This window comes from Petromyzon marinus, chromosome 13 (genome assembly GCF_048934315.1).
Source record: "Petromyzon marinus isolate PM22_M1 ecotype Great Lakes invasive population chromosome 13, UKy_Petmar_22M1.pri1.0, whole genome shotgun sequence".
NCBI classification, from domain to species: domain Eukaryota; kingdom Metazoa; phylum Chordata; class Hyperoartia; order Petromyzontiformes; family Petromyzontidae; genus Petromyzon; species Petromyzon marinus.
In genome coordinates, this window is record NC_133679.1 from 12,142,915 (window position 1) to 12,168,959 (window position 26,045).

General features: G+C 49.2%; 1 protein-coding gene across 2 annotated transcripts in view; it reads left to right on the top strand.

Annotated features, from left to right (window-relative positions):
• Positions 1-26,045, top strand: part of TLN2 (talin 2) — a 76,318-nt gene that overhangs the window by 37,194 nt on the left and 13,079 nt on the right. For both annotated transcript variants that reach the window (XM_032953555.2, XM_032953556.2), the window contains exons 17-48: positions 51-149; positions 1,375-1,542; positions 2,204-2,498; positions 3,039-3,205; positions 3,933-4,061; positions 4,468-4,581; positions 5,125-5,238; positions 7,492-7,626; positions 8,989-9,117; positions 10,391-10,493; positions 10,687-10,895; positions 11,578-11,697; positions 12,048-12,245; positions 12,557-12,696; positions 13,986-14,079; positions 14,754-14,843; positions 14,964-15,086; positions 15,515-15,658; positions 18,374-18,535; positions 18,651-18,791; positions 19,947-20,128; positions 20,245-20,377; positions 21,099-21,200; positions 21,594-21,764; positions 21,966-22,112; positions 22,335-22,436; positions 22,574-22,693; positions 23,451-23,597; positions 23,947-24,113; positions 24,585-24,768; positions 24,908-25,033; positions 25,390-25,506. In XM_032953555.2, coding sequence (XP_032809446.1) covers positions 51-149; positions 1,375-1,542; positions 2,204-2,498; positions 3,039-3,205; positions 3,933-4,061; positions 4,468-4,581; positions 5,125-5,238; positions 7,492-7,626; positions 8,989-9,117; positions 10,391-10,493; positions 10,687-10,895; positions 11,578-11,697; positions 12,048-12,245; positions 12,557-12,696; positions 13,986-14,079; positions 14,754-14,843; positions 14,964-15,086; positions 15,515-15,658; positions 18,374-18,535; positions 18,651-18,791; positions 19,947-20,128; positions 20,245-20,377; positions 21,099-21,200; positions 21,594-21,764; positions 21,966-22,112; positions 22,335-22,436; positions 22,574-22,693; positions 23,451-23,597; positions 23,947-24,113; positions 24,585-24,768; positions 24,908-25,033; positions 25,390-25,506 — 4,572 coding nt within the window. The remainder of the gene's footprint in view (positions 1-50; positions 150-1,374; positions 1,543-2,203; positions 2,499-3,038; positions 3,206-3,932; positions 4,062-4,467; positions 4,582-5,124; positions 5,239-7,491; positions 7,627-8,988; positions 9,118-10,390; positions 10,494-10,686; positions 10,896-11,577; positions 11,698-12,047; positions 12,246-12,556; positions 12,697-13,985; positions 14,080-14,753; positions 14,844-14,963; positions 15,087-15,514; positions 15,659-18,373; positions 18,536-18,650; positions 18,792-19,946; positions 20,129-20,244; positions 20,378-21,098; positions 21,201-21,593; positions 21,765-21,965; positions 22,113-22,334; positions 22,437-22,573; positions 22,694-23,450; positions 23,598-23,946; positions 24,114-24,584; positions 24,769-24,907; positions 25,034-25,389; positions 25,507-26,045) is intronic.

The following is a 26,045-nucleotide window of genomic DNA, read 5'->3' on the forward strand; positions in this document are numbered from 1 at the left end:
GTGATCGTGAGTGAATGGTGAGCGATCAGCATGCCATGTGGTGTGTGCAGCCTCGCCAGGCGGTGCTCACAGCGGCCAGCACCGTCGGGCGGTCGAGCAACAACCTCCTCAAGCAGATTGGCCAGCAAGGCGTGGACCAGCAGTTCCAGGTTAGGCGCCCGTGAGATTCACAAACAACACTCCACGACCAAACAACATATTTACCGCCGATGGCTGAATCATAGAATCACAAGTGTTTTTTTTTAATTTCCAGAACTAAACATTTTTCAAATGTACATATTTGATACATAATTATAGTGTATTGCATTATTTGTAATATCTAACGAAATTTTCAGACGTTAGGTGTCTTATTTTTACTTCACTGTCTTTTCCAGCCAACCAACACCTTGTTCAATTCTTTGCCTGACTTAAAAAAAATCTAAATTGATCAACATAAACATCCCAATTTAGCACCTTCCTGAGAATAAGGTTGTGACACTGTGCGGTTTCCCTCAGTCAGGAAAGTGCAATGCTGTTTATCATCAAATCACAAAAAAACAATGTGCTCTGAATAAGGGCCATTGCACAAATATATTATTTTAGTAAATATTTCAGTTGCAAGATGTGACTGTGTGTGTGTGTGTTAACGACAGTGACAGTGATGAAATATTTTCGCCAAACATTTTGTCCGTTTTTATATATTTCTTACATAACACCAAATTGCAGTTGAAATGTAAATAAAATGCTTTCTGCCCATGCCTGTTTGATATTGACTTTGCTTGCCCGCCTGCCATCCCATTGGGAAGAGCTTGTAACAGAGGTGTCTGCGCCTCAGCGGGAAATTCCCCACGCAATTCCGCCTTGAGCTAACAACAAACAAATGAAACGGTAAATAAATTGTGACACGCTCACTCTCGCTGTGAGTGTGCCTATTACGCTTGTCTAAGGATGATAATGGTGATGTGCAGACAACTTTGTGGGACATCAATAGTCATTGTCCTATGCCTTGACTGGCTCCACTACACAGGGGTTTTGAATTTCCACTACAGACAAATTTGATCAGGGGTGTGACTTTACTTCACGGAACGGACCGATAACTTTTCTTAAAACGTTTGAGATTTGTTTAGGAATTGGTTGGCTTCATTGAGTGTGCTGGCAGCGCAATTTCACCCAGGCCTTTGGGCCGCAGACACCGAAGCGCCAAGCTAACAAAAGGGGGGAAGTGAATCGGACAGGTGGTGACACGCTCACACTCGCAGCAAGTGACACGCTCACTCGAGTGTGCCTATTACATGTTATGCCATCGCAGCAGAGGTTTCAAGTTCCCCTCCCCTCCGCTATCCTCATTGCCCCCTTTCCCCCCTCACATGTCCCACGTTCTCCGCATGTCTCCAGGATGTGCTGAACCAGCTGGCCAAAGCGGTCGCCAATGCAGCTGCTGGCCTGGTGCTCAAGGCCAAGACGGTTGCCCAGAAGGCGGACGACCAAGCCCTGCAAAACCAAGTGATCGCTGCAGCGACGCAGTGCGCGCTGTCCACGTCCCAGCTCGTTGCCTGCACCAAGGTGCCTCCACCAACGCCTTCTGCCAGTCACTAGCAGAGGCTCCTCTCATCAGTCCCTACAGCCAGTCGCTGCCACGGGTCACTGCAACCTGTCCCTGCCATCAGTCCCATTGGCCTGTCCCCATTAGCAGTCTCAGTGACTAGTCCTCGTCAGCCATATTAACCAGTGCTCATCACTGGTGCCATTGGTCAGTCCTCGCTGCCTGTCGCTCTCACCAGGTTCAGCTGGTCAACATATATCTTTCATAAATTTTAACTTTTTGATCTCGCACACACTATTCGTCGCTTGTATTGTGAACGTAATAATTAGAATCGATGACCGCCGAGTATACACAGCCAGCATATGGCTTTGTATACTCGGCGTAATCTGTTGCTGAAATAATCGGATAGCCCAGCTCTAATTTAAGGCATGGAAATAAATATTGTTTAAAGCAACCACAAACAGTAATTAAACAATAATGAAACGACACGTTGCTTCACCAGCTACAAAGCTGTAGAGTTGCTGCTCATACCGGGGAATCGACGAGTTGAGTTTCGGGTGCCTTGTGACGACATCTTTTGCATCGATGATTCGTGCGAAAGTTCCAACAGGCGAAACGGTGCGTGGTCACCATGGGATGGTGGTCATTTTGCCAATAGAGCTATTGTCCTGCGGTGCACAGGTGGTGGGCCCCACCATGGACTCGCCCGTGTGCCAAGAGCAGCTGATGGAGTCAGGGAAGCTGGTGGCGCGTGCCGTCGAGGGCTGCGTGCGCTCGTCGCAGGAGGCCACCAAGGACGACGAGCTGCTCCGTCAGGTCGGGGGCGCCGCTGGCGCCGTCACGCAGGCACTCGACGCGCTGCTGCAGCACGTCAAGCTCCTGGCGTCGGGCGGCCACGGCATGGGCCGCTACGATTGCGCCACCGACACCATCATCACCGCCACCGAGAGCATCTTCAGCTCAACCGGCAACGCAGGTGACCCTGCAACGCACCCAGCCACCTTACCCACTCACCCAATCAATCAGTCACATACACACTCGCGCTTCCTATCCTCTGCACCGCAATGCCCTGTGGGGCAGGGCGTGGCGCTGTCCCAAAAAGGTTGCAGCGTCCACCTTGGCTTTCCTGCTTTGTTTGAGTGAGTTTGTGTCACCTTTTAGGGATGTAATGATTAGTCACATGTAGATAGTTGTTTTATCTTTGTGGTATGTATGTGTAGTGACATAGAATTGGTCACGTAGCAGCATAGCGTTGGCTGCTGGCAGGGAAGGGGATCTGCAGCTTACAGCTTCCCTGACTGACAGCAGGCCAGGTGATAGACCAGAGAGGGATCTAGGGGAAGGGTCACGGAAAGGGCACATCGAGAACCCGCTAGTAGGTTCCAGAAGTGGGCGTGGCCGGGGGCGGAGCGAGGCCACGCTGACCTCATGGCTGTCGTTTGGGGTGTTTGTCGTGTTCGCTTGGATGCCCGCGTTTTTTTTTATTGAACGGGAGTCGCGGTTTTTTCGGTGGCAGGTGAAATGGTGAAGCAGGCCCGGCTGCTGGCCCAGGCCACATCTGACCTCATCAACGCGATCAAGGTGGACGCGGAGGCCGAAGGAGACCAGGAGAACTCGCGTAAACTCCTCGCTGCCGCCAAGTACCTGGCTGATGCCACCGCCAAGATGGTCGAGGCTGCAAAGGTCAGAAAATGTTTGAAAACTTGTTATTTATTTTTATTCTTGTTTTTATTCTATTATTAGATATATAAGATCACACAATTTTAGCAACAAATAATGCATATAACGGATGACTGAAGATGAAACTTTTTTTAAGGCTTGAGAATCTGTCCCATTTTATAATCAACTTTTTTAATCATTAATAAATTATATATTTCCCCAATATAATATATTGACTGTAGAGATTTCATAATATACTTGTTCATGCATGAGTAATCAAAGAGTCCTTTGCGCATATTGCTAAGGATGATGATGGTGATGTGCACACCACTTTGTGGGACATCAACAGACTGGCTCGACTACAGGAGTGTGGAATTTCCACTGCTAATGCATTTGATTAGCGGTGTGATTTTCCTGAACGGAACAGACCAATAACGTTTCTTAAAACATTTGAGATTTGTTTAGGAATAGGTTGGCAAATGTTACCGAGCGTGCAAGCAGTGCAATTTCACCCAGGCCTTTGGTTCAGCAAACACCCAAGCGCCAAGCCACGAAGAGAGGGAGATAAATCTGGTGGGGTGGGGGGTTGGGAAATGCGGGGAGGGCGACCCAATTCATTCCTTGCACTATGGCCTATGCCCCAACAAATATGCTTCGCCACTGTTAGCAGTGACAATTTGACACGCCAATTTCATAACCAGCGTGCGCCTGTGTTTTTTTTACGTTTGGGTGGGTGGGGTCGGCTCTGCAGGGCGCAGCTGCGAACCCGGAGAGCGAGGAGCAGCAGCAGCGGCTGCAGGAGGCTGCGGAGGGGCTGCGCGTCGCCACCAACATCGCCGCCCAGAACGCCATCCGCAAGAAGCTGGTGCACCGGCTGGAGGTGCACACCCCAAGGCGCTCCCGCCAGTCTCCTGCTGCTACTCCGTACAACTCAACAGAATTTATTAGGAGTAACGATTCATCCATTTATTTGTTGAAGTTAATTCTTCAGATAGTTGGCCATCTGGCTTTTTTGGTCAGAGCACTCGGCCTGCGCCGCTGAGATCCTGTGTTCAGATCCGGGGTTGCAGCCGCTTGTATTTATTTAAACCGTGCTCACAAGTGTGGAAACGGTGAAGACGCCCACATTATAATACAGCATCAGCGCTGGTGGTCACCACAGCAGTGCAGCACCATGACCGACGCACAGCCTAGATACGTTTCGACAACGTGAGTTCTCCAAGTTGTTTTTGTTGCGTGTTGCGTCTTTCTTTAGTCGTCACCGTTTGGGTGTTTCTCCCCGCCAGGTGGCTGCGAGGCAGGCTGCGGCGGCCGCCAGCCAGGCCATCGCCGCCGCCACGCAAGCGGCCGCCTCTAACAAGAACCCCGCCAATCAGCAGCAGCTCGTCGGCTGTAGCAAGGTGAGGTTTTGAAGGCCGCGACATTGCTGCAGGGCCCTGTGGTATTTAAAAAATATATTTTTACCGACGCACTGCGAACGTTGTCATCGTTGTTAAATAATTTAAGGTAGCAACAGAAGCAATAATAGCAGCAGTGTCATTGTCATTAGCAACAGCCTCATCATTTTCACCACTGCCACCACCATCATTGCCAGCAGCAGCAACAGGAACTGCTAAATTATCAACAGCAATATAATTGGTACTACCACCACAATCATCAGCAGCAACAGCATCAGAAAGCTAGCATGATCATCATGGGGAGAGGAGGCGTTTTTATTTTATTTAGAGAGAGACAGTTAATCATAGACAGTGCATAACCATTCTAAAAGAGCAATTATGGCTTCCTATTAAAAGCAGCCAAGTAGTTGGCTCTTCTCAGTTTCAAGCGAAGCAGAGCATTCTAGAGACGTAGCAATAAAGAACTGCATGTACTAATGTGTGGTTGGAGAGATAGTCATACAGGCTTGTGTGTGCTGCTTTGGCTGTGTGCGTGCGTGCGAACAGAACGTTGCGGACCATGTCCCGCAGCTGGTACAGGGCTGGCGTGGGAGCCAGAGCCAGCCCGACAGCCCCAGCGCACAGCTGGCCCTCATCACTGCCAGTCACAACTTTCTGCAGGTACCGGCGCTACAACCACCTGCCCTAAGTACCCCTAATCTATCTCACTGGGCCTCGGTTTGAGGCTGGTTAGTTCTCGGATGGGTGACTGCCTCGGAATACTGTGTGTTGTAGGCTTAGGCTACAAAGTGGCCAGGAGATGGCAGCACAGCAGTGCATTAAATATAACCGTCTGAAGCTTTCAGTGTTATTCCTTTGTGTGGGTGGTGGGTTTTCTCTGTGTACTCTGGTTTCCTCCTCCGTACCAAACACCCATTATTGGAATTGGTCAAACATCTCAATGAAAACGAGCCTTACAACTCATGAATCAAGAACGTTATTACTGTTACGAATCATGCCTCCAACAGGTTCTGTGAAAACACCCAACACCACCGAAGAATTTGAGTGGGAGAGTAACATTTTGTCTGCGCTGTGATTTCTGACGTGCGTGTGTGTGTGTGCGCGCGCGTGCATGTGTGTTTGCACGATGGCGCCGTGTTGGGATTTTGCCAAAGCCAATGATCGCAGCATCAGGAGGAGGAGGAGAGGCGACAGTATCCGGAATGCGCTGTTATTTCAGAGCCTTATAGGGCAAGTGGTTTTTCTGGAGAATGAGGCCACTCTCCTCCTCCTCCCGTAGCCCCTGGCCGGTCTTTTGTTTACGCAACGTGCATTGTTCATCGCAATTACACGTCCCCCAGTGTTTATTCAATTAGAGTTAGTGGTTGGTGTTCGTGTGCTGCTGCTGCTGTAAATGTCCAACGTTTATGTCTGCGCTTGTTCCTTGGAGGCAATTACTTTTCCCTTCTGGTTACTTTCGACAATTATAATCATTTATAATTATGTCTTATTAGTACAACTATAGCTAAGCCGGTGTTAGTTATTGGAGAAACATTTATATTTTTACTTTTTTTGACTTACTTTTGGTTTTTTTTTTTTTAAGATGGGCTATTTTTAAGGTTAAATTTCGATTTAAAGCTTTCGTGACTGCAGGGATTCATCTTCTTGGTTCTTTCGGTAAAGTCAAGTTGAATGGAAATAAAATAATAAAAATGAAACTTGTGTTGTGGCCGAAACGTCGTGAGAATTTAATTTTATGTTTTATTTTTATTATTTTATTTCCATTCTACGTGACTTTACCGAAAGAACCAAGAAGATATTTTCAAGCTTGTTTGGTAAAGTATTAGTAATAAAAATAAAAATTTCAGCAAATCTCCCTCTTATGATTACACCAACAAAACTTAGGGCGATCGTGTTTAGAATTATATAACGTAAAATAAATACAGGCAACACATCACATTCTACGCATTCACAATGCATCGTGAATTTCCCATCACACGTTCACTGCCGCCAATGTGTACAGTGCATGTTCTGTTCTAAACGGGCCCACCAATAAATACAACAACAACAACAACTCAATTTAGCACATTACCACTGAACCAGTGGGCGGTGACGGTCACGGCTCTTGAGGAATGCTCTGGCTTTCCGGGCACGCAGATTTGTCCACCCACATTTCTCCTCCGCCCGAGATCACTTTCACCAAATGGCCTTGTGCCGTCAAACTCCTCTTTTTCTATGATGATGCGGAGGGTCGTCTCAGCAGATCCTATTATTATCCGTGAAAAATCACTCTTGTTGTCCATGTGGCGATCCGTGGATAAGCACGGATAATAGAAAAAAGAATTGCTACTACTCTAAGTTGACTCGTCCTGATAATATTAAGAGTTTGCGACTACTTCTGGGTGACACCTTGGCCACTTTAAAGCGTGGCCAATGGGAAGGCTTCATTTGCAATGTCGCATATTTGACCATCACATCCGCTCTAACCAATTAACCATTCCCACCCAGTGCAGTATTTGTGCACGATGTAACATTATATATATTTCACGATGTAGCACAATTTTTGTTCCTGGGTACTAAGTGTTATTTTTTAATTGTTTATGCCTAAAAAGTGTAGAAAATGGGTATTATTCCCCAGAAACTTTGCTTTTGTGACCTTTTCACATATCCAGTGCCCCATAATTCGTATGTATGTGTGTATGTTTAATTTATTTCGCAGCCATGCTAATCGAAGGTGTGGGTCGTAATGCAACGTTGCACTGAAATGCAATATTTCTTGGATGGATTGGGGAGCTCAGATAAAAAAAAAGAGCGGACTATCGGGGTACGGATAGGGGAGCGGTTTCGCTACAGGGCCAAGTCCGTGGTGGCCACTGCAGATACACCAACTCGATCACTGACGGTTTTTTTTCCCGTTTCCCCTCTCCTTTGCAGCCGGGTACTAAGATGGTGGCAGCCGCCAAAGCGTCGGTTCCGACCGTGACGGACCAGGCCTCGTCCATGCAGCTGGGCCAGTGCGCCAAGAACCTGGCCACTTGCCTCGCCGAGCTGCGCACAGCTGCACAGAAGGTGGGGAGACGCCGCTGCGGTGGCCGTGGCGGCGACGTCGTGAATCGTAAATCTACCGCTCGCGCCCGACGTTCTGCCCCCCCCCCCCCCCCCAGGGCCGCGTGTGATGTCGACGCTGTGGAATCCGCTTAGTGTTGTTTATGCGGCAGCCGGCTGCCTCCCCCTCTGTCTGATTGTTGTCTCGTATGTGACATATATAGGCATGAGGCCATGCTGATTTAGAGAGAATGCTGTCAGTACTTACTTACGGCTACGTTTTTATTACAGAGAGGTTGTGTGCGAGTTTGTGGGTTCGCATCTGTGCACGTGTGTGTGCGCACACGGCCGGGCATGCTGCTGGCCACCCTAACCCATCGTGTACCGTGCCTGTCCTTCATATGTACGAACAGCACTTGCCCCAACAGTGTTCAGGCTATATGGGGGGATCTTTGTCTTTGTGTCCATGTCCATAATGGGGCAGGTAATGATGCCATTGCAATTTAATCTATAGTCACGATACGGATATTTAAATGTGGAAGATTCCATTCATTGCTAGATATTTTCGATGTGTATATGTTGTATGTAATTTGTTCAAGTAATCGCAACAGCCACCAGAGATATTACTTTTACCACAATGTAAAAAAAAAAACAATTATTGACTCCCAATCGTGATGACTGACCTTTTCGCGAGAGGGCGAATTGTCATTATCCCTTTGCATAATTACATAATTTAAATCGACAGCGAGTACATTGTGGGATATTTCGTGATTGAATTGTTGAAATACCAAATTTAAATCTACACTCCATCGCGTGCAACGCAAAAGTCTGTTCACATTTAGGTTACGCGGTGACGCTGTTTTTGGGATTTGCCAACTCATATCAAAGACAACTTATCATTGACCCTGGCCCTGTATGACCCCACGTCAGATCTCTCACAAGGCCACAGTTTCTTGGTTTGGTTCCGGCTCGGCACGTAACGTCACCTGTAGAAAGCCACCTGAACCATTGCGGCCTTGCGCTGACTATGCTTGGATGTGCCAGTAGAAGTTGAGTTATCGGTGTCAGTATTATGTTGGCCCGTTTGTTGTACCTCGCTAGGTACGCAGGAGTTTGTGAGTTTGATCCCGACCCCTTTATATTTGGAGTTTGCATATTCTCCCTGTGGTCCTGTGGATTATTTTCCGGATCCTCTGATTTTTCCCTCCACATTTAGAAACATCCATTAGGAATATTTGGCTGCAATGAATTTCCCTGATCAGCCACTTCGTTGAGCTATCATTTGTATTTGTAGTCAGGTCGCTTCTGAAATAGAGCTATATAGCTCAGTGGGCCTTCTCTGGTAAAAAATATAGTTTTAAATAATTTATTTTTGTGTTGTGCCAGGCCCAAGATGCATGCGGAACACTGGAGATCGACTCAGCCCTTGACCTCGTCCGCTCGCTCGAGGCAGAGCTGCAGGAGGCGAAGGTGGCGGCCTCCGACGGAAAACTTCACCCACTACCCGGCGAGACGGTACGCGTGCCGTGCCCTGTCCACACCCCGCAGCTCACCTAACTCCGAAGTCCTCCCGGTCACAGAGGGGTGATCCCCACTTCCTGAAGGAATAACCCTGATCATCATCCTCTTCCTCCATGCCACACCATTTCCCACCACAGTACTCTTCTGATTCCATACCTCTTTCTGTTGCGCAGGGGCAGTCCCCACTTTTCTTACGGACATCCCATCGCCATGCTCCTCCACAGAAGCCTCTGGCTCATTAAATGATATTAAATTGCTTGTATCCGCGGCCACAGTCTGATGTGTGTTTATTGACCCTGATTGCTTGGGACGTGTAAATGTGTAATGCCCCTGCGAATGTGGTTATTAAGCAAACCAAATGCGCTGATAAAATTCGAAATGCGTCGTATTGGATTTTATGAAAAGTGGGCTTTGGACAGTCCACATTACTACAAGGGATGATGACCGTTGGTCGAGGCTAATTTACGAGCGTAGCAGCCAAAGGAGGGAATACGCTCGAGGGTACATCCACAGAGGAGAAAGGGCAAATGGATTCATCTCTTGTGCAGGAGCTGTATGGATTTTTGCATTACGTGAACATGCATGTATGTTGAACTTCTTTCGCACCGTACGTAGCCAACCGTGCACCGTACATAGCCATCTGTGCATGAGGGTTGGCAGTGGCTTGTTGTGATCTTCATCCAGCAGTGGATAGATTATGGCTGATGATGAATAAGAAGCAAAAGTGGGACCATAAAGTGAGACCTATATTTTTACAGCGAAAGAACCAGTTTCGTGACTGCAGGAATTCATATTCTATTCATATTCTACTAGTTTTTTTTTGTTATTTTCTTTGAACCTATCTATGTGACTTTACCGAAAGACCCAAAGAAAACTGAAATCATAGCTGGAGTTTAATTTAAAATCAAAACAACTACCAGGGCAACATCATTCAGTCGTAATTGAGACATTGCTGCCTTTCAGAGTTACCAGTATTGAGCGAGAACTAGTAATAGGCTTACAAAAATTGTAACCATATCACATTCATTAACTCTTATTGCTTGGTTATATTTTTGTGTCTCATGGTCGGTGCCCACGTAACTTCATATTAATGATTATTAGCATATATTCCTTGCAGAGAATGGTTGGGTGATGCAGAAAAATCTCTCGCGGAAAAGGCAGCCTCATCACATGGTTACCCAGAAGCTTCGCATCTCTGCACCAACAGCGCAGCAGCATCCGCGTACTTGTTTCCCCATCCCTTCATTTGTTCTGTTTTTCCCCAAAGCTGGAGACGTGTGCGCAGGACCTGGGAGCCACCTCCAAGACGGTGGGCTCCTCCATGGCACAGGTGATGACGGCAGCTTCCCAGGGCAACGAGAACTACACAGGTGCGTCCACCTCACCCGCACGCTCCCAACGCACGACGAGACCGCGACGCGCCCGGATTCGCGCGTGCCGAACACGGTTAAACAAAAATTCTTGCTCCGCCACCCGCTCGCAGCCTGGCCGTGTCACGTTTGCCGCTCCGTGTGCAGCTGCGAGCGCCTCGCCCCCCGGCACGCGTGTGTATCCCCGACGCAGGCATCGCGGCGCGCGACACGGCGCAGGCCCTCAAGCAGCTAGCGGCGGCGGCGCGAGGCCTGGCCGCCAACTCGGCCGACAAGCCGACGCAGGAGGCCGTGCTGGAGTCTGCGCGCGACCTCATGGACAAGGCGTCGCTCTTCATCCAGGAGGCGAAGAAAGCCGTGGTGCGGCCCGGCGACCCCATCAACCAGCAGAGGCTGGCCCAGGTCCGACGCTTTTTTAAGTGCTCGACAGAGAGAGAGAGGGAGAGCACAAACATGAAATGGCACGTGTTAGTGTACACATGCTTATACAGTAATGGTTAAAATTAGATAGAATGTTTTTTTAATCGTATGCATGCGGTCCATGGGAGAGAAACCTTTCCAACACTTTGTTTGCCGCTAATGGGTTGGTTGTTTATTTGTTCACCAGTGTGCAAGTCAACAATGTATCTTAGCGGTAAAGGACGTTTAAATATGTAGTCTGGATTTAGGAAGAGGGGAGAATCCGGGAGGTGGACGATATAAGGGAGATTTCTCTTGACTTTGGGGGCAGCATGGAAGAATTGACGCCACACCAACTGATTGTCCGAACGCTCCGATTTCGGAGATTTCCCAGTGTCAGCGTGAGACCATTAGGGAGCCCCAAGTGTATGCGAGTGTAATGCCGTATACATAGGACTTGTAAGCCGTAAATTGTGCAGAGCTTGACAGCAGGGTAGCTTGAGAAAACGGCACGTTTTCCAAAGTAGTGGAGGGGGGAGGGAGCATTGGTTCAGAGGAGTGGGCCAACGCCGGTAGCATCTCAACCACTGTCCTTCCTTCCACCCCTCCAGCCTCTTTCTGGAATCTTATTGGACGAACGGGCTTCTGTGTGTGTGTGTGTTCCCGTGGGGCCTGGGGGGCACAGGTGGCCAAGGCGGTGTCTGGCGCGCTGGGCAAGTGCGTAGGCTGCCTGCCCGGGCAGCAGGACGTCGACACGGCCCTGCGTAGCCTCGCCGACCACAGCAAGAAGCTGCTGTCCGACACGGTCAGCAAAATTCACCTTCGCGCAACCTTCCGGATCAAATTGCGGCGTTATTTGCTATAATCTTCTAGGGTTCGTTTGACAGTCAAAAAAAATGTAACGTGCTTCACATTTACACGGTCATTGATTTATTTTTTTATTAGGGCACACATTACCGTAGCAGCGAGTCGAGATTTATTGCAAATGCATGTAAAATTAATGCTCCGTAATGCATGTGGACCCTGTTACCGTGTTCCCTTTACTGCTTGACCGCAGTCTCTTTTCTGAGCCTTTGGACATTGATGGTGCCTACGTCCGCGCCATTGTTTTATTTTATTTTAACCGTTGACCGGTGTCGTCGTTGTTGCTGGCAGATCCCGCGCAGCGGCAGCAGTTTCCAGGAGGCGCAGGGCAACCTGAACGACGCGGCGGCTGGGCTCAACCTGTCGGCCAGTGAGCTGGTGCAGGCCTCGCGCGGGTCCAGCCAGGAGCTCTCCACCGCCTCGCGCAAGTTCGGCAACGACTTCTCACGCTTCTTGGATGCCGGAATCGACATGGCCGGGCAGGCAAAGGTGCGTATTACCCCCACATAGCCGTGCTGCTTGTCGGCGAATGCAGCGAGGTTCTTGTATCTTACTTGCTTGTGTGACTAGAATGGACTAGTCCAAGGCTTTTGTTGTTTATTAGGCCTTACTACAAGGCTTGTGATGGTGATTTAACCAAAATGTATTTTGCAAAAGGAAAAATTTGCAGGAACATTCATAGCGTTAATAAAAGTGGTTGTGGCAATGGACATCGGCCTTTGTAAAACATGGCTTGCAAGCAAAAGTACTCGTGCCGATGGGGGTTTGTGTGGGCCTTCGTCTCCCATGCTGACGCACAGACGAAGGAGGACCAAGTGCAGGTGGTGGGCAACTTGAAGAGTATCTCCATGTCGTCGTCCAAGCTGCTGCTGGCAGCCAAGGCCCTCTGCGTCGACCCCAACGCCCCGAACGCCAAGAACCAGCTGGCAGCTGCTGCACGGTGCGCAGCTACCGTGACCTGTCCACGCTTCACTCAGTTACTTAAAATAGAGCTGGGATACCCAATTATTTAAGTAATCAAATACTCTACCTGTCATCGGTTCAATTACTGGATTCATCGGATATCAGAAAATAGTTGGGGCAAAAACATGTCACCCCGTTTCCACGTGTGTTGCTTTGATCGGAGGTAATTGGCGGGGCTTGGCAATATCAGTGGCGTCATCAGCCACATCACGCCGTGACATGAAGGGGGTTTCCTGCCTTCGAGAGGCAAGATGTTGTGGTGACCACCATTTTTTAACGGGCCCCGAGTTGTCGACCACAAAAAAGTCGATAAGCAACTTCAGCGACTAAACATCCCAGCGATAATTAACGATTCTCACTGCGCTGAAATTGAGGTGCATGGAAAACAAATATATGTATTAAACAGACAGCAGATAACTGCAGTTTAAATTAAACGTATTTTATGCTGATGAGACCCTGAAGTTCAAACCAATCTAGAGTTTAAACAAATGCTGCTGGAAGACATTGGTCTGGAAGACCCAAAGGCCAATGGAGACAAAAAATGTATTTTATTTTATTTGAAGAAAAAGACTGCCTGTCCATGCACTATATATTTGTTTATTACTAATAGACACATTGTCTAATTTACTGAGCGTATGAAAACGTAATGCTTGAAGAGCTGCTTAAACCTATGTGAGAGGAAATAAAAAGTAACGATGGGAAATTAAACTTTAGGTTGGTGATTCATCTTTCCAACCTTATACCCATATGAGGATGCAGAGTATTACAAACACTCGTTACATATTAATTATAGTAGTGTTACCTAGACTTATTTAAAACAAGTGAGGGGCAATTGACCCAGACATAGGCATGGAAAACTGGCACATAAATGGAAGTTAACCGTTGGAGATTGTGTGTATTTATTGAAAGCTGCCTATGAAGGCACTCAATTAATCGTGCCTTCCTTAGAATGAGCACAGCAATAAAGAGAGAGGCAGCATCCAATTACACTTACAGATTTATAAACATTAAAATAATAAAAAGTGAATCCTACCCTATATATGTAAATGCACGGCAACGTTAACAAGAATATGCACCAAACGGTGACATCATTTAACCGTGTACCAGCGAGTATGGGTTTTCCCCGTGTCGCACTCATTACACACCAAGTGCTTACCTTGCTGAACTCGTCAAGGACGGTAAATCATCACGCACACTCCGGTCATCATGCCTACATACGTATATGTCTCACAACGGCTGCCGTGCGATGCCTTGTGTTTTGTGCAGTGCTGTGACGGACAGCATCAACCAGCTGATCACCATGTGCACGCAGCAGGCACCGGGCCAGAACGAGTGCGACAACGCCCTGCGCGAACTCGAGGTGGGGCCGCCCTGTGCGGCAAATCACTAAAATACACAAATAAAACTAATTATATTTTTAACTTTCCAGATAAAAGCCCACTGAGCTATTAGCTTATTTTTTCAGAAACGACCTTGCCACAAATGATAGCTCAACAAAGTGGCTTATCAAATGGAAATTTATAGCAGACAAATAATCTGAATAATATTCTGTCACCACCGCTACTGTGGTTGCTATTCCCATGTAGTTCACTCCCCCCCACCACCCCGATACTTCCACCCATAAGAGACTATTGCGTCCTTAGCCACACGGTGTTCAACTACCACGCTGCTGGTCACTCCTCTATCTGCTTCTTTTCTCGCACTCCTCGAATTTGGAGGCGTTCCCTCCCATCATCTCTATTCCCGAGTTCGTATAACCTTGCTCAATTCAAGGTACATTAACTGTTATCTACGACAACTTAAATTGTGCTCTTTATTTCTTGGCCACTTGCCATTTGGCACCTTTGGGCCTGTGCTCAGCAAACCGTGAATTGCAGCCTAGGTTTGTAACTTGACGGTACGTGTGTGCGTCAACCTCGCAGTACCCGTCACCACACAGTTAACTCGTATTTTTTGTTTGCGGCACGAGCGATGAGCTTTGAACGTGTGTTTTTGTTGTCGTCGTTGAGAGCCCGCGCAATGGATGTGTTTCAGACGGTCAAGGGCATGCTGGACAACCCAAGCGAGCCTGTCAACGACCTCTCTTACTTCGAGTGCATCGACAGTTTGATGGAAAATTCCAAGGTGTGGAATTGTCTCATTTTTTAAAAACATTTTCGTTTAACCTGTGGGTAAAGCCATACCTTGGAAGTGGTTCTATCCTTGATGTCGTGGTGGTGTCTGCGGCTGCTCGTCCCACGGCAGGTTCTGGGTGAGGCCATGCAGGGAGTCTCTCAGAACGCTAAGACGAGCAACCTGCCTGCATTTGGGGAGGCCATCAGCTCTGCCTCCAAGGCCCTCTGTGGGCTCACGGAGGCCGCTTCACAGGTGATTCCTCCGTGAAGATTGCACCACTACGACTATTGAATCAACAATATAACTATCATCATCGCTGCTTCTAGCAATCCATCTCTGCACCTGAGTTTGTGTTATATTTTCGTATGTACGATAGGTTTTCTCTGAGGTATTTGATTTCCTCTAGATTTTAAACATGCAAGAAGGAATTTGTAGGTGGCAAGCAGAACCAATTTTAAAAGTCTTGAGGATAAGTGAGGCTTACTTTGTCCAATATCTGGTATACTTGCCATGGCATCTTCAGATGTCACTGTGACATTAAACTTCATTTTGAAAACGTCATAAATACTTTTTCTCAACTATTTGCCATTTTCTGAAGTCTACCAGAAGCCACAAACCATCTCCCCCCACCCATCCATCCTACCCCCGATCGCTGAGTGAATGTCGCTTCTGCTCCGCAGTCCGCGTACCTCGTCGGCGTGTCCGACCCCAACAGCCAGGCGGGACAACCGGGCCTTGTGGACCCGGGCCAGTTTGCCCGCGCCAACCAGGCCATCCAGATGGCCTGCCAGAACCTGGTGGACCCCGCCAGCAACCAGTCTCAGGTAAGTGGCCCACCATTGTGTTTGTGCGCTTGTGTGTGCGTGGAGCGGTAGTGTAGCGGTTGTTAGCGCGCTGCACTACGAACCAGGCGACCCGAGTTCGATTCCTGCTTACGGTCAACACCAATGACGATTATTTGAACCGGTCCTGGATCTCCCCTAGGTCGACTCAGCCCCAAATTAGTACCTGGAGTAGTGTGGTTACATTGCCACTAGTGAGACGAAGGCGGCCAGGGGTGGTGCTGGCCACACACCCCTGCATGTGCCGTGCCGGCCTTCATAAGTGCTCACTAACAGCAATTGCCCCTACAGTCTATAAAGGCTGTACAGAGGGTCTTTCTCTTTCGTGAGGAGCGGTAGTGTAGCGGTTAGCGTGCTATTCTACGAACCCGGCGACCCGAGTTCGATTCCCGCTTGTGGCCAATATCAGTGACGATTATCTGAACCGTTCTTGGGCCCTCCCCTAGGTTAACTCAGCCTCAAATTAGTACCTGGTGTGGTGTGTCAAAATTGCCACGAGGAAGTCAGAGGTGGTCAGGTGTGGTGCTGACCACCCCACACCCCCGTGTTTCGTGCAATCCTTGAGTGCTCGCTAACAGCACTTGCCCCCCCCCCCCTAAATTATTTTCTGGCTAAAAGGGGGGAGGGGGAATCTTTGTTTTAACCACCACAGGCCACCCTCCAACCCAGCTGCTGCTCAAACAACCGACCACAGTGAGAATACAAAAATAAATTAAACAAAATGTACAGTACTCTTTGATTTTTTTCGGTAAAGTCACGTAGGTAAGATAAAATAAATGAAAACAACTAAATTAAATCACGACGTTTCGGAGGCAACACAAGCTTCCGTCTTCAGGTGGAACAGTCACAGTAAAATAGCTGTATCAAGTGAACAGCTCTGAGACACCCGAGCTTATGTACAGGTTAAGGGGGGGGGGAGGAGCCAGGAAGGGGCGTGGGTGGGGAGGGGAGGGCTAAGTTAAGCCGCCTTTTGTTATGCTGCAGGGGGTTCGGGGGAAGCGATGGCGTGCTGCACGAGAGTGAGTGCAACCACTGGTATAAATGGAAATGGCTGTACAATTATAAGGCAGCTAAAGTTTGACTTGGTTGATGACATCTTTCCAATGGTTGCTCAATTTTAAACCATCATGGAAGTGGAGAAAGATGGCAAGCTGCCATTCTTGGATGTTCTGTTTGAGAGGAGGACTGATGGCTCTTTAGGACATTCTGTTCACAGTAAGTCCACCCACACAGATTCCTACTTGAAGCCTGATTCCCACCACCACCCGGCTCAAAATAATTATCTCATCAAAATATTATACTATAAGGCTCATTGCATTTCTGACCAACACCACCTGGCCAGTGAATTAAAACATGTACATCTGACCCTCAAGATGAACAGATACTCTCACCATACTATCCGCCAAGCTGTTTCTCCTGCCATACAGAAACAACCACCTGATACTCCGATCAAAATCATCACACTGCCATACATAGCAGGCGTTACCAAAAAGATTTCCAAAATTCTAAACAAACACAAGATCCAGGTCCGGTTCAATGCAGTACACAAAATCCGTGATCTGATCCCATCCGTAAAGGATGTCATTCCTGACTTACAGTACCCTGGTGTTTACAAATTGAGTTGTACCTGTGGTGACTGCTATATCGGGGAGACGAAACGACATTTCTGACCGAATTCGCGAGCACAAATCAGATTTGAAACACGGCAGAACGAATTCTTCGTCCGTGGCTGATCATTGTTTCAACACAGCGGGTTCTCATGACATTGTTTTCTCCGATACCAAAGTACTATGCAAACCTCCCGGTTATTACCAAAGATTTGTCCATGAAGCCATCCAGACATACAAACATAGACACAACTTCAACCGAGAGGATGGTTTTAAATTGAGCAACCATTGGAAAGATGTCATCAACCAAGTCAAACTTTAGCTGCCTTATAATTGTACAGCCATTTCCATTTCTACCAGGATGGTGCTTGCTTTCGTACAGCGCGCCATCGCTTCCCCCACCCACGTCCCTTCCTGGCTCCCCCCCCCCCCTTAACCTGTATATAATCTCGGGTGTCCCAGAGCTGTTCACTTGATACAGCTAATTTTACTGTGACTGCTCCACCTGAAGACGGAAGCTTGTGTTGCCTCCGAAACGTCGTGATTTAATTTAGTTGTTTTCATTTATTTTATTTTACCTACGTGACTTGACCGAAAAAATCAAAGAGTGTGAATCCTTGCAGTCACGAAAGCTTCAAATCTATAACAAATGTACAGTACTGTGTTTAACACTAACACAGTGCCACCCACCAACGTGTGTCAAAGCTGTGTGCCAACATTTGTTGGGAAGCAAGCACGGTGTGATGGGTACAACTTTTTTCTGTTTTTTTGTGTGCGTGGTTTGATTTTACTGGTACCGTTAATTATATATTACATGGTTACTTGGTTAATATATTTCACCCAGGTCTCCATAGAAAAAGAGATGACTCGTTTAAAGGACTTTTACTTTAGATAAAGTACATTACGTAATCAAATTGAACTAATGACATTCTTAGGCCGTCACCTATTTCTGAGTCGTTTTATACGCAAAGCAAAACTTGCCATTGGCTGTGAAGTTTCTGTCCATTGCCACGGTCACGTTCGGCTTGGTAGACACGGGCCTAAGCGAATCGTGGCCACACACGTGTGACCCATGGCCGCACACGTGCAGGTGCTGTCGGCGGCTACCATCGTGGCGAAACACACGTCGGCGCTGTGCAACGCCTGCCGCCTGGCATCGTCCAAGACCTCCAACCCCGTGGCCAAGCGGCACTTTGTGCAGTCGGCGAAGGAGGTGGCCAACAGCACTGCCAACCTCGTCAAGACCATCAAGGTGCGTGCGTGCGGTGCGACCTGCTGCGGGTCACCTGCCTTCCACGCTCGTATGCCGCCTCGGCGCCATGACTCGAGAGGCCAGGGCCCTGAATCGACCTCTCATAACCTCGCAGGCACTGGACGGAGATTTCTCGGACGGGAACCGGGAGAAGTGCCGTGCCTCCACGGTGCCACTCATCGAGGCCGTGGAGAATTTGACGACGTTCGCTTCCAACCCCGAGTTCTCCAGCATCCCCGCGTCCATCAGCGAAGAGGTGAACGCTTTCTCCCCCCCGGCCTTCTGCGTCTGCGAAACGCGGCACCGCAGTTTTAAAGCGGCACTAGGTGCCCTCCCGGAAGCAGCATCGACTTTGCCGCTGACGAGACGGCGCCGATGATACAGGTGTTGGAAGTCACAGGTGTGGGATGGGAGTGCTTTAAAGAATGTCGTGTGTTTGATGGGTACACAGAGTGAAGGGTTGTCACTTGGGCTTGTAACAATGCATCGGTTCATCAATTGAAATTGATTCTCATGGTTATAGTACCAGTGTCAAGTCATGCGAGCGAGAATCTATTATTTAGGAGTCGTCCAAACGATTTGGTAATATTGCACATAGATTACTGGAGTAAATAAAACTGTACAAATGGAACAGAATGAAACTGAACAAATAGACATGAGACAGAAAAAAACAAGACCAATAGAATCGTAAAACCGAATCATTCAATCACTGAGGTGTGAGTTGGGGGGGGGGGGTGATTTGTTACAGGCGTTTTTTTCTCACAGATTATAAAACGGAGACCTTTTATGGTTACAAAATAAACATCACTCAAGTTGATTACACAAGTCGGACATCTTGTGTAAACTTGGAAAACCTGTTTTAAATACTTTGCCAAACTTTTGTGAATGTGGAATTGGTGTGATGACACTGAGCATAATTTAACCGAAATGTTTTAGCATTATAATGTTATAAATAACTTTCAAACTCATGTCAGCTAACCTAGCACACAGCCTCCACGCATATCTCCACAAAAAGAGCCATTTTTTATCTGTTGCATTTGCATCTAGCAGAGTGACAGTTACTATCAGAACGTGTTCTGGACCTCCAATAGGTCGACTCGCCCTTAAATTGAGTCCCGAGTACTTTATATAACCGGGGCTGGGGAGGTAAATTGGGTCGAGCGGGCGTGATGCCGTCCTGACCCAACCTCTCATGGCCCATACCACCCTCAATAGCATCTTGCTCACTGTTCTTGCCCCAACGGTCCATTGAACTAATTAACCAATTTAAAATAATATTTTCTGTGACCTGGCATTGAGATGCTCCGTAACAATCCCATCAGAAGCTGATTTTCTGCCGTGGCATGCTAATTGTCCGACTGCCGCCCCCACGCATTTGCCACTTGACACCACCACCACCCCCACCTCTCAGGGTCGCCGTGCTCAAGAACCCATTGTGGCTGCCGGCAAGACGATGCTGGCCAGCTCGTCAGCACTGATCGGCACGGCACGCTCGCTCGCCGTAAACCCCAAGGACCCACCGACTTGGTCCAAGCTGGCTGGCCATTCCCGCTCCGTGTCCGACTCCATCAAGAAGCTCATCACCTCCATCAGGTGCTGCCCTCCGCGTGCTCGATTTGGCATCGCCGCCACCGCCATACTGTTCACATCGTCACGTTCCTGAGTGTCTGGCACTCAGCGTGCGTTCTGTGTTCTCACTTGGCGGGCAGGGATGGCGCCCCCGGGCAAAAGGAGTGCGACAAGGCAATCGCCGTGCTAGACGACTGCCTCCGCGAGCTGGACCAGGCCGGCCTGGCGGCCGCCAGTCAAAGCCTCGCCCCGCGCGAGGGCGTCTCTGTTGAGGTGAGGTCCTGCACAGCCATCCCGCAAACGCCACCCGTCATCGTTAGCAAAAAAACATTTTAAAACCATAACATTGCTTTATAGGTCAAGGTGGAGAGGTCATCGTGGCACGCGCCGTTGATGCCACCACACCTCATCGTCGCTTTCCACTAAAGCTTCGTGGTGCATTTATAATCTCACCATCACCACTGCCACCCTCTGGCTTCCCCATAGTCGCCAACCGCTGGGTGCCACCTAAACTGCCCTTCCGGTGACCTGCGCTACTCCATCCTGTACACTTGTCCCACCCATCAACAAATCTTGACAGCTCATAGTTTGAGGTTACACTTACAGTATTATGTCTTAAAACATTGAGGAGCGTTGCCGTGCACCTTTATCGAAAATGTTAGCCCGTCATCGTGTTAGTCATTGGCAGTGTTGTTAATGACAAACGTAGCGAGATTATTTCTTTGTTGTGCGCTACTGCCAACCCTTGGACATCATTTCCCATGTAAGTGGCACAAGTGATGTTTCTGCATATGGCCTTTTGTCATACGAAGAGGGGGTGGCATTGCACAGAGGCTTGGCGAGCTGATTCGACTTAACTGCGAGACAGTTCCACAGCGGCTCGTGTGCCGCAAGACAGGGCTTTTTCGAGCGCTCAACCGCGTGTTTGCGATCGTGTTGGGGAGACGCGTGCGTGACGAAGTACGGTGGTCGGCGGCCGTCTCGACGCTTGCAGGGCCTGCAGGAGCAGCTCATCTCGACCGTGCAGCAGATCAGCAACACCATCGACCCCGTGGCCACGGTGGCGCGAGGGGAGGCCTCGCAGCTCGGGCACAAGGTACCGCTCGCTGTGTGCCCTTCAAAATCGTACCCTGGAAAAAAACTTGACACCGCGCCGATGTTTTTTTATATATATACAACCTGCGTTAGCTTCGTAGGAACACTTTACAAATCCACGTTCGATAGTTTGTATTGTATTATCTCCCCACAGGTGGCCAAGCAATGAACTCAACAATTATCTTCTGTTATTTTCTTAATCCGCCTATTCTCAAATGAAGCCTGCTTCCTGCACAGTGAGATTTTGTGGATTATGTTTTTTTCAGGACATCCATCTGTTAATTAAACAACGATTTCTGACTCACCACCCCCACCCCCCAATCCCTTCCCCTGCCACTACCTCAACACCTCCCCCCCCACCTCTCCCCCTTCATCGTCGTCGGATGCCGCGCAGGTGTCCCAGATGGCAAGCTACTTTGACCCGTTAGTTTTTGCCGCGGTGGGCATGGCCTCCAAGTCCTTGAGCCACCAGCAGCAGATGAACCTCCTGGACCAGACGAAGACCCTGGCGGAGTCGGCGCTGCAGCTGCTGTATGCAGCCAAGGAGGCTGGCGGGAACCCCAAGGTACGTTCGCCATTTCTTAGCGTCCCTGAGATTGAATGTGCCGTTGTCACTGGACTAGACTTGGGCCATTAACCAACCTGCTACACTTGAGGACTCGGGTCAGTTAGGGGTGTGTGGCTTACACCGGGATTGGTAAACCCAGGGTCACGGCAATGCGTCATCGATTGTCCTTGTCTTTAATCATCCGCCCGGCCGGCACAGGCGTTGAATGCCCACGAGGCGATTCAGGAGGCGAGCCAGATGATGCGCGAGGCCGTGGACGACCTGACGGCCACGCTGAACGAGACGGCGAGCGAGCTGGGCATGGTCAGCGGAATGGTGGATGCCATCTCACAGGCCATCGGCAAGGTGAGCGCCGTCCTCTTCCGCCCGACATTCCTGACCTCTTTGCTCGTAAGAAAACACACTCGCGCCTTCCACTTGCTTGATGCCAGAGGAAGCCGGGGCATGGCAAGGTTTCTTTCCGCCAACGTTAGCCGAGGGCTTTATGGGAAATGTCGTGTTGTTTATTGGTCCTGTATGATGCGTATGTGATGTGCGGGTTGGGGCTGTCTCCGGCGGCGCTTGTAGATGGACGAGGGGACGCCCCCGGCGCCCGAGTACTCGTTTGTGGATTACCAAACGACCATGGTGAAGACGGCCAAGGCCATTGCCGTCACGGCGCAGGAGATGGTAGGAAACGCGCGCAGATTCACACACGAGTTATCTCAAAAATGTACGCAAAATATTGCTCATGTTTGATGGTATTTAATCTAGGGTGGTTGTTGCGCTCGCCATCATTGTAATACATTCCTGCTGCTCTCCACTAGGTGAGCAAGTCTGCGAGCCGGCCAGAGGATCTGGGTTCGCTGGCCAGCCAGCTCACCACGGAGTACGGGAACTTGGCGCAGCAGGGACGGCCGGCTGCAGCCTCCGCCGACAACGAGGAGGTATCACCGCTCGCTCGCGCTGTAACCCTGACCCCAACCTGTACCCTGACCCCAACCTTTTTCCTTACCTAGACACTGATCCTGACCCCAACCAAACTCTTACCCTGACCCCATCACCGATCTTGACCCCAATCCTTTCCCTGACCCTGACACCAATCCTGACCCCAAACCTTTCCTTTACCCTGACCCCAACACTCATCCTGAACTCAAACCCTACCGTGATACCGATCCTGACCCCCCAGCCCTTACCCCGACACTGACTCGGACCCCAACCCAAACACAATTCTAAACACGACTCTTACCCTGACCCTCACATTCTACCCGAGCTATAATATGGCTGGAGATGATGGTAGGAGTGGTTGTTGAGTTGGTTGTGGTGTCATGTTCATGATGGTGATCAACTTAGTGGTTAAGTTAATGTTTGCGATTGTTTTCACATTGATGGCGTTGGTGTTTGTTTTTATGGTGTTTTGGTTGAAAGTATTGCTTGTAGTGGTAGTGATGGTAATGAATAAGCAAATAAACCACAGTGCACATCCCCACATGTATTTAGTTCATCAGCCTATGAGCCTTTTAGAGAAATAATTTTCCAGGCCTGTCAGCGATGATGGTGCGAGTAGCAGCAGGTTTGATAGTGGCGGTTGTGTTGATCTGGATGTTACTTTGGGTGATCGTGTTGGTTGTGCTGGTGATAATGGTGGCTTTATTAGTGCTGGTGCGCTAGACTGCATCGTTCTCCGTGTTCTTCTCCTCCCAGGTCGGCCACCAGATCAAGCACCGCGTGCAGGATCTGGGACACTCTTGCGTGCTGCTCGTGCAGAAGGCAGGCGCCTTGCAGTGCAGCCCCACAGACGGCTTCACCAAGCGAGACCTCATCGACTGTGCTCGCAAAGTCTCCGAGAAGGTACTTTTCATCGTCCACAGCGCCATCATTGTCGTCATTGGGAATTTTTATGTTATGGTCATTATTATCATCATCATCAGCATCGTTATCAACACCATCATAACTATGGTCATTGTCAAGCCCATCATAATCATGGTCAACACCATCATCAGAATCATTACCGCGAAAATCGTTGATATCATTGTCATCCGTTTTTGTCATTGTCCACAATCATGATCATAATTTTCCTTGATTTTAATCATTGTCATTACCACGAAAGGAATTTCCCTGTCCATGGTTTGTATTTTACCGTTTTTTGTTTGTTTATCTCACGCAATGTTCCCATCACTGCTGCCTCGGCCGCCCGCAGGTGTCGATGGTGCTCGCGTCGCTCCAGGCCGGGAATCGCGGTACGCAGGCCTGCATCACGGCCGCCAGCACCGTGTCTGGAATCGTGGCCGACCTCGACACCACCATCATGTTCGCCACTGCCGGCACACTGCACGCTGAAAACAACGAGTCCTTCGCCGACCACCGGTAAAGCGACGGCAGCGCGGTTGGATCCGCTGCCTCTCTGGAGGCCACTTGTTGTGGTCCGTCTCGTGAATTCTTCTTCTGATTTAAATCCCTTGGTTTTCGTGACTCTCTGCTCTAGCTCTTGCTGCCTCAATGCTTCACTGTTGCCTCCAAAGGTCTGCTCTGCTCTTCTTCTTTCCCAATCTTTGTTCCACTCATCCTCGCTCCTTTCTTTCATGTTGATCGCCCAGCCGATGTACGGTTCTGCCACGTGCTGAACCCGCTACACGCGAGGACCCGGATTAATCACTGGTGGCTCAGTCCCAGAATTGAATTCAAGATCTCCGCCGTGCAGGGCCCATTCACCGACCACTGACCAACTTGCTTATCAATGTTTCCGAAACAGCTTGTAGCCCGCTGTTGCAGTTCCTGCTGCTGCTGCTCACACACCTTGTCCGACCTTGGTCCCTTGTCGAACTCAATTCCCTGCAGGGAGGGAATCCTCAAGACAGCCAAAGCGCTGGTGGAGGACACGAAGCTGTTGGTGGCGGGCGCCGGCGCCACGCAAGAGAAGCTGGCGCAGGCCGCACAGTCATCGGTGGGGACCATCACCCGCCTCGCCGACGTCGTGAAGCTGGGCGCCGCAAGCCTCGGCTCCGAGGACCCTGAGACCCAGGTGCCAATCGCGGTTCATCCGTCCCAGCTGACGGCGGTGGCGGTGGTGACGCGTGGGGGGTGATTGTTGTTGATAGTTTGCTGATAAAAGGCACAAAGTGACGACGACATAATCATTGTGGTCGTATGTCGGTTGGCAGGTGGTTCTAATTAATGCCGTCAAGGATGTGGCCAAGGCCCTGGGAGACCTCATCAGCGCGACCAAGTCTGCCGCCGGAAAACAACCTGACGACCCGGCCATGCACAACCTGAAAGGAGCTGCCAAGGTTACCCAACCACATCGCCTGCACCGCTGCACCTGTGTCACATACGCCTATTGTACTGCTGTGTGGCTTACCCCTACCAGCAATCATATCGGTTGTCATGTTTCAGGATCGCAATTCCATTCGAGAATTGATTATTTTTGTGTACTTTTTTTTACCTTCTTGTTTTTACCGTTCATACTTTTGTCTCATCGTGTAGATTTATTCGCTCCGTTCTCCCAAATGTGACGTAATTTGGTTGTAGAATTTCGTTCATAATACTCGTACTGATGTATACTGCCGTTCGTCAATCTGCTGCAGTATAAGGGCCTAACAGAGACGGTTTAAGGAGCAGTTGTTTGTTATTTATCTGCGAGCAGATCATGGTGACGAACGTGACGTCGCTGCTGAAGACTGTGAAGGCCGTGGAGGACGAGGCCACCAAAGGCACACGCGCCCTAGAGGCAACCATTGAGTGCATCAAGCAGGAGGTCATGGTACGGGCACCGCCACTAGCATCGTCTGAAACCCCCCACAGTAGCCTCACAATCGTGTCAAATCACCGGGATTGCATCGGACGTCGTCAGATCTCGGCAACCGAGCAAGGTTGAGGCTGGTTTATTACTTGGATGTGAGACTGCCTGAGAATGTCGGGGGTTGTTTTAGGCTTGCACTTGTGAAGTGGCCAGGAGATGGCAGTGCAGCTTATCTGTGCTGCGTATTTAGTGTTACACCCTCGCATACCCGTGGGTTTGCTTCAGGCACTCCAGATTCCTCTCCCAAAACACACCCATCGTTCATGGAATTGGCCGAACATCATAATGGAGGACGTCCCTGAACAAGCCTCTTAAGACTCTGAGGCATTTAGCATTTTATAGAAAACCCAATATAAAAAAATGTGAACTAATGCAAATTTGAATGAGGTCGTAGTTGAAAATGGGCTGGAGATCACTTACGGATCAGGTAGGTTGATTTAACAATTGAGCGAGAGTAGAAACGTGGGAATTTTCAATTGCAAGTCACACGCTCTGCACGG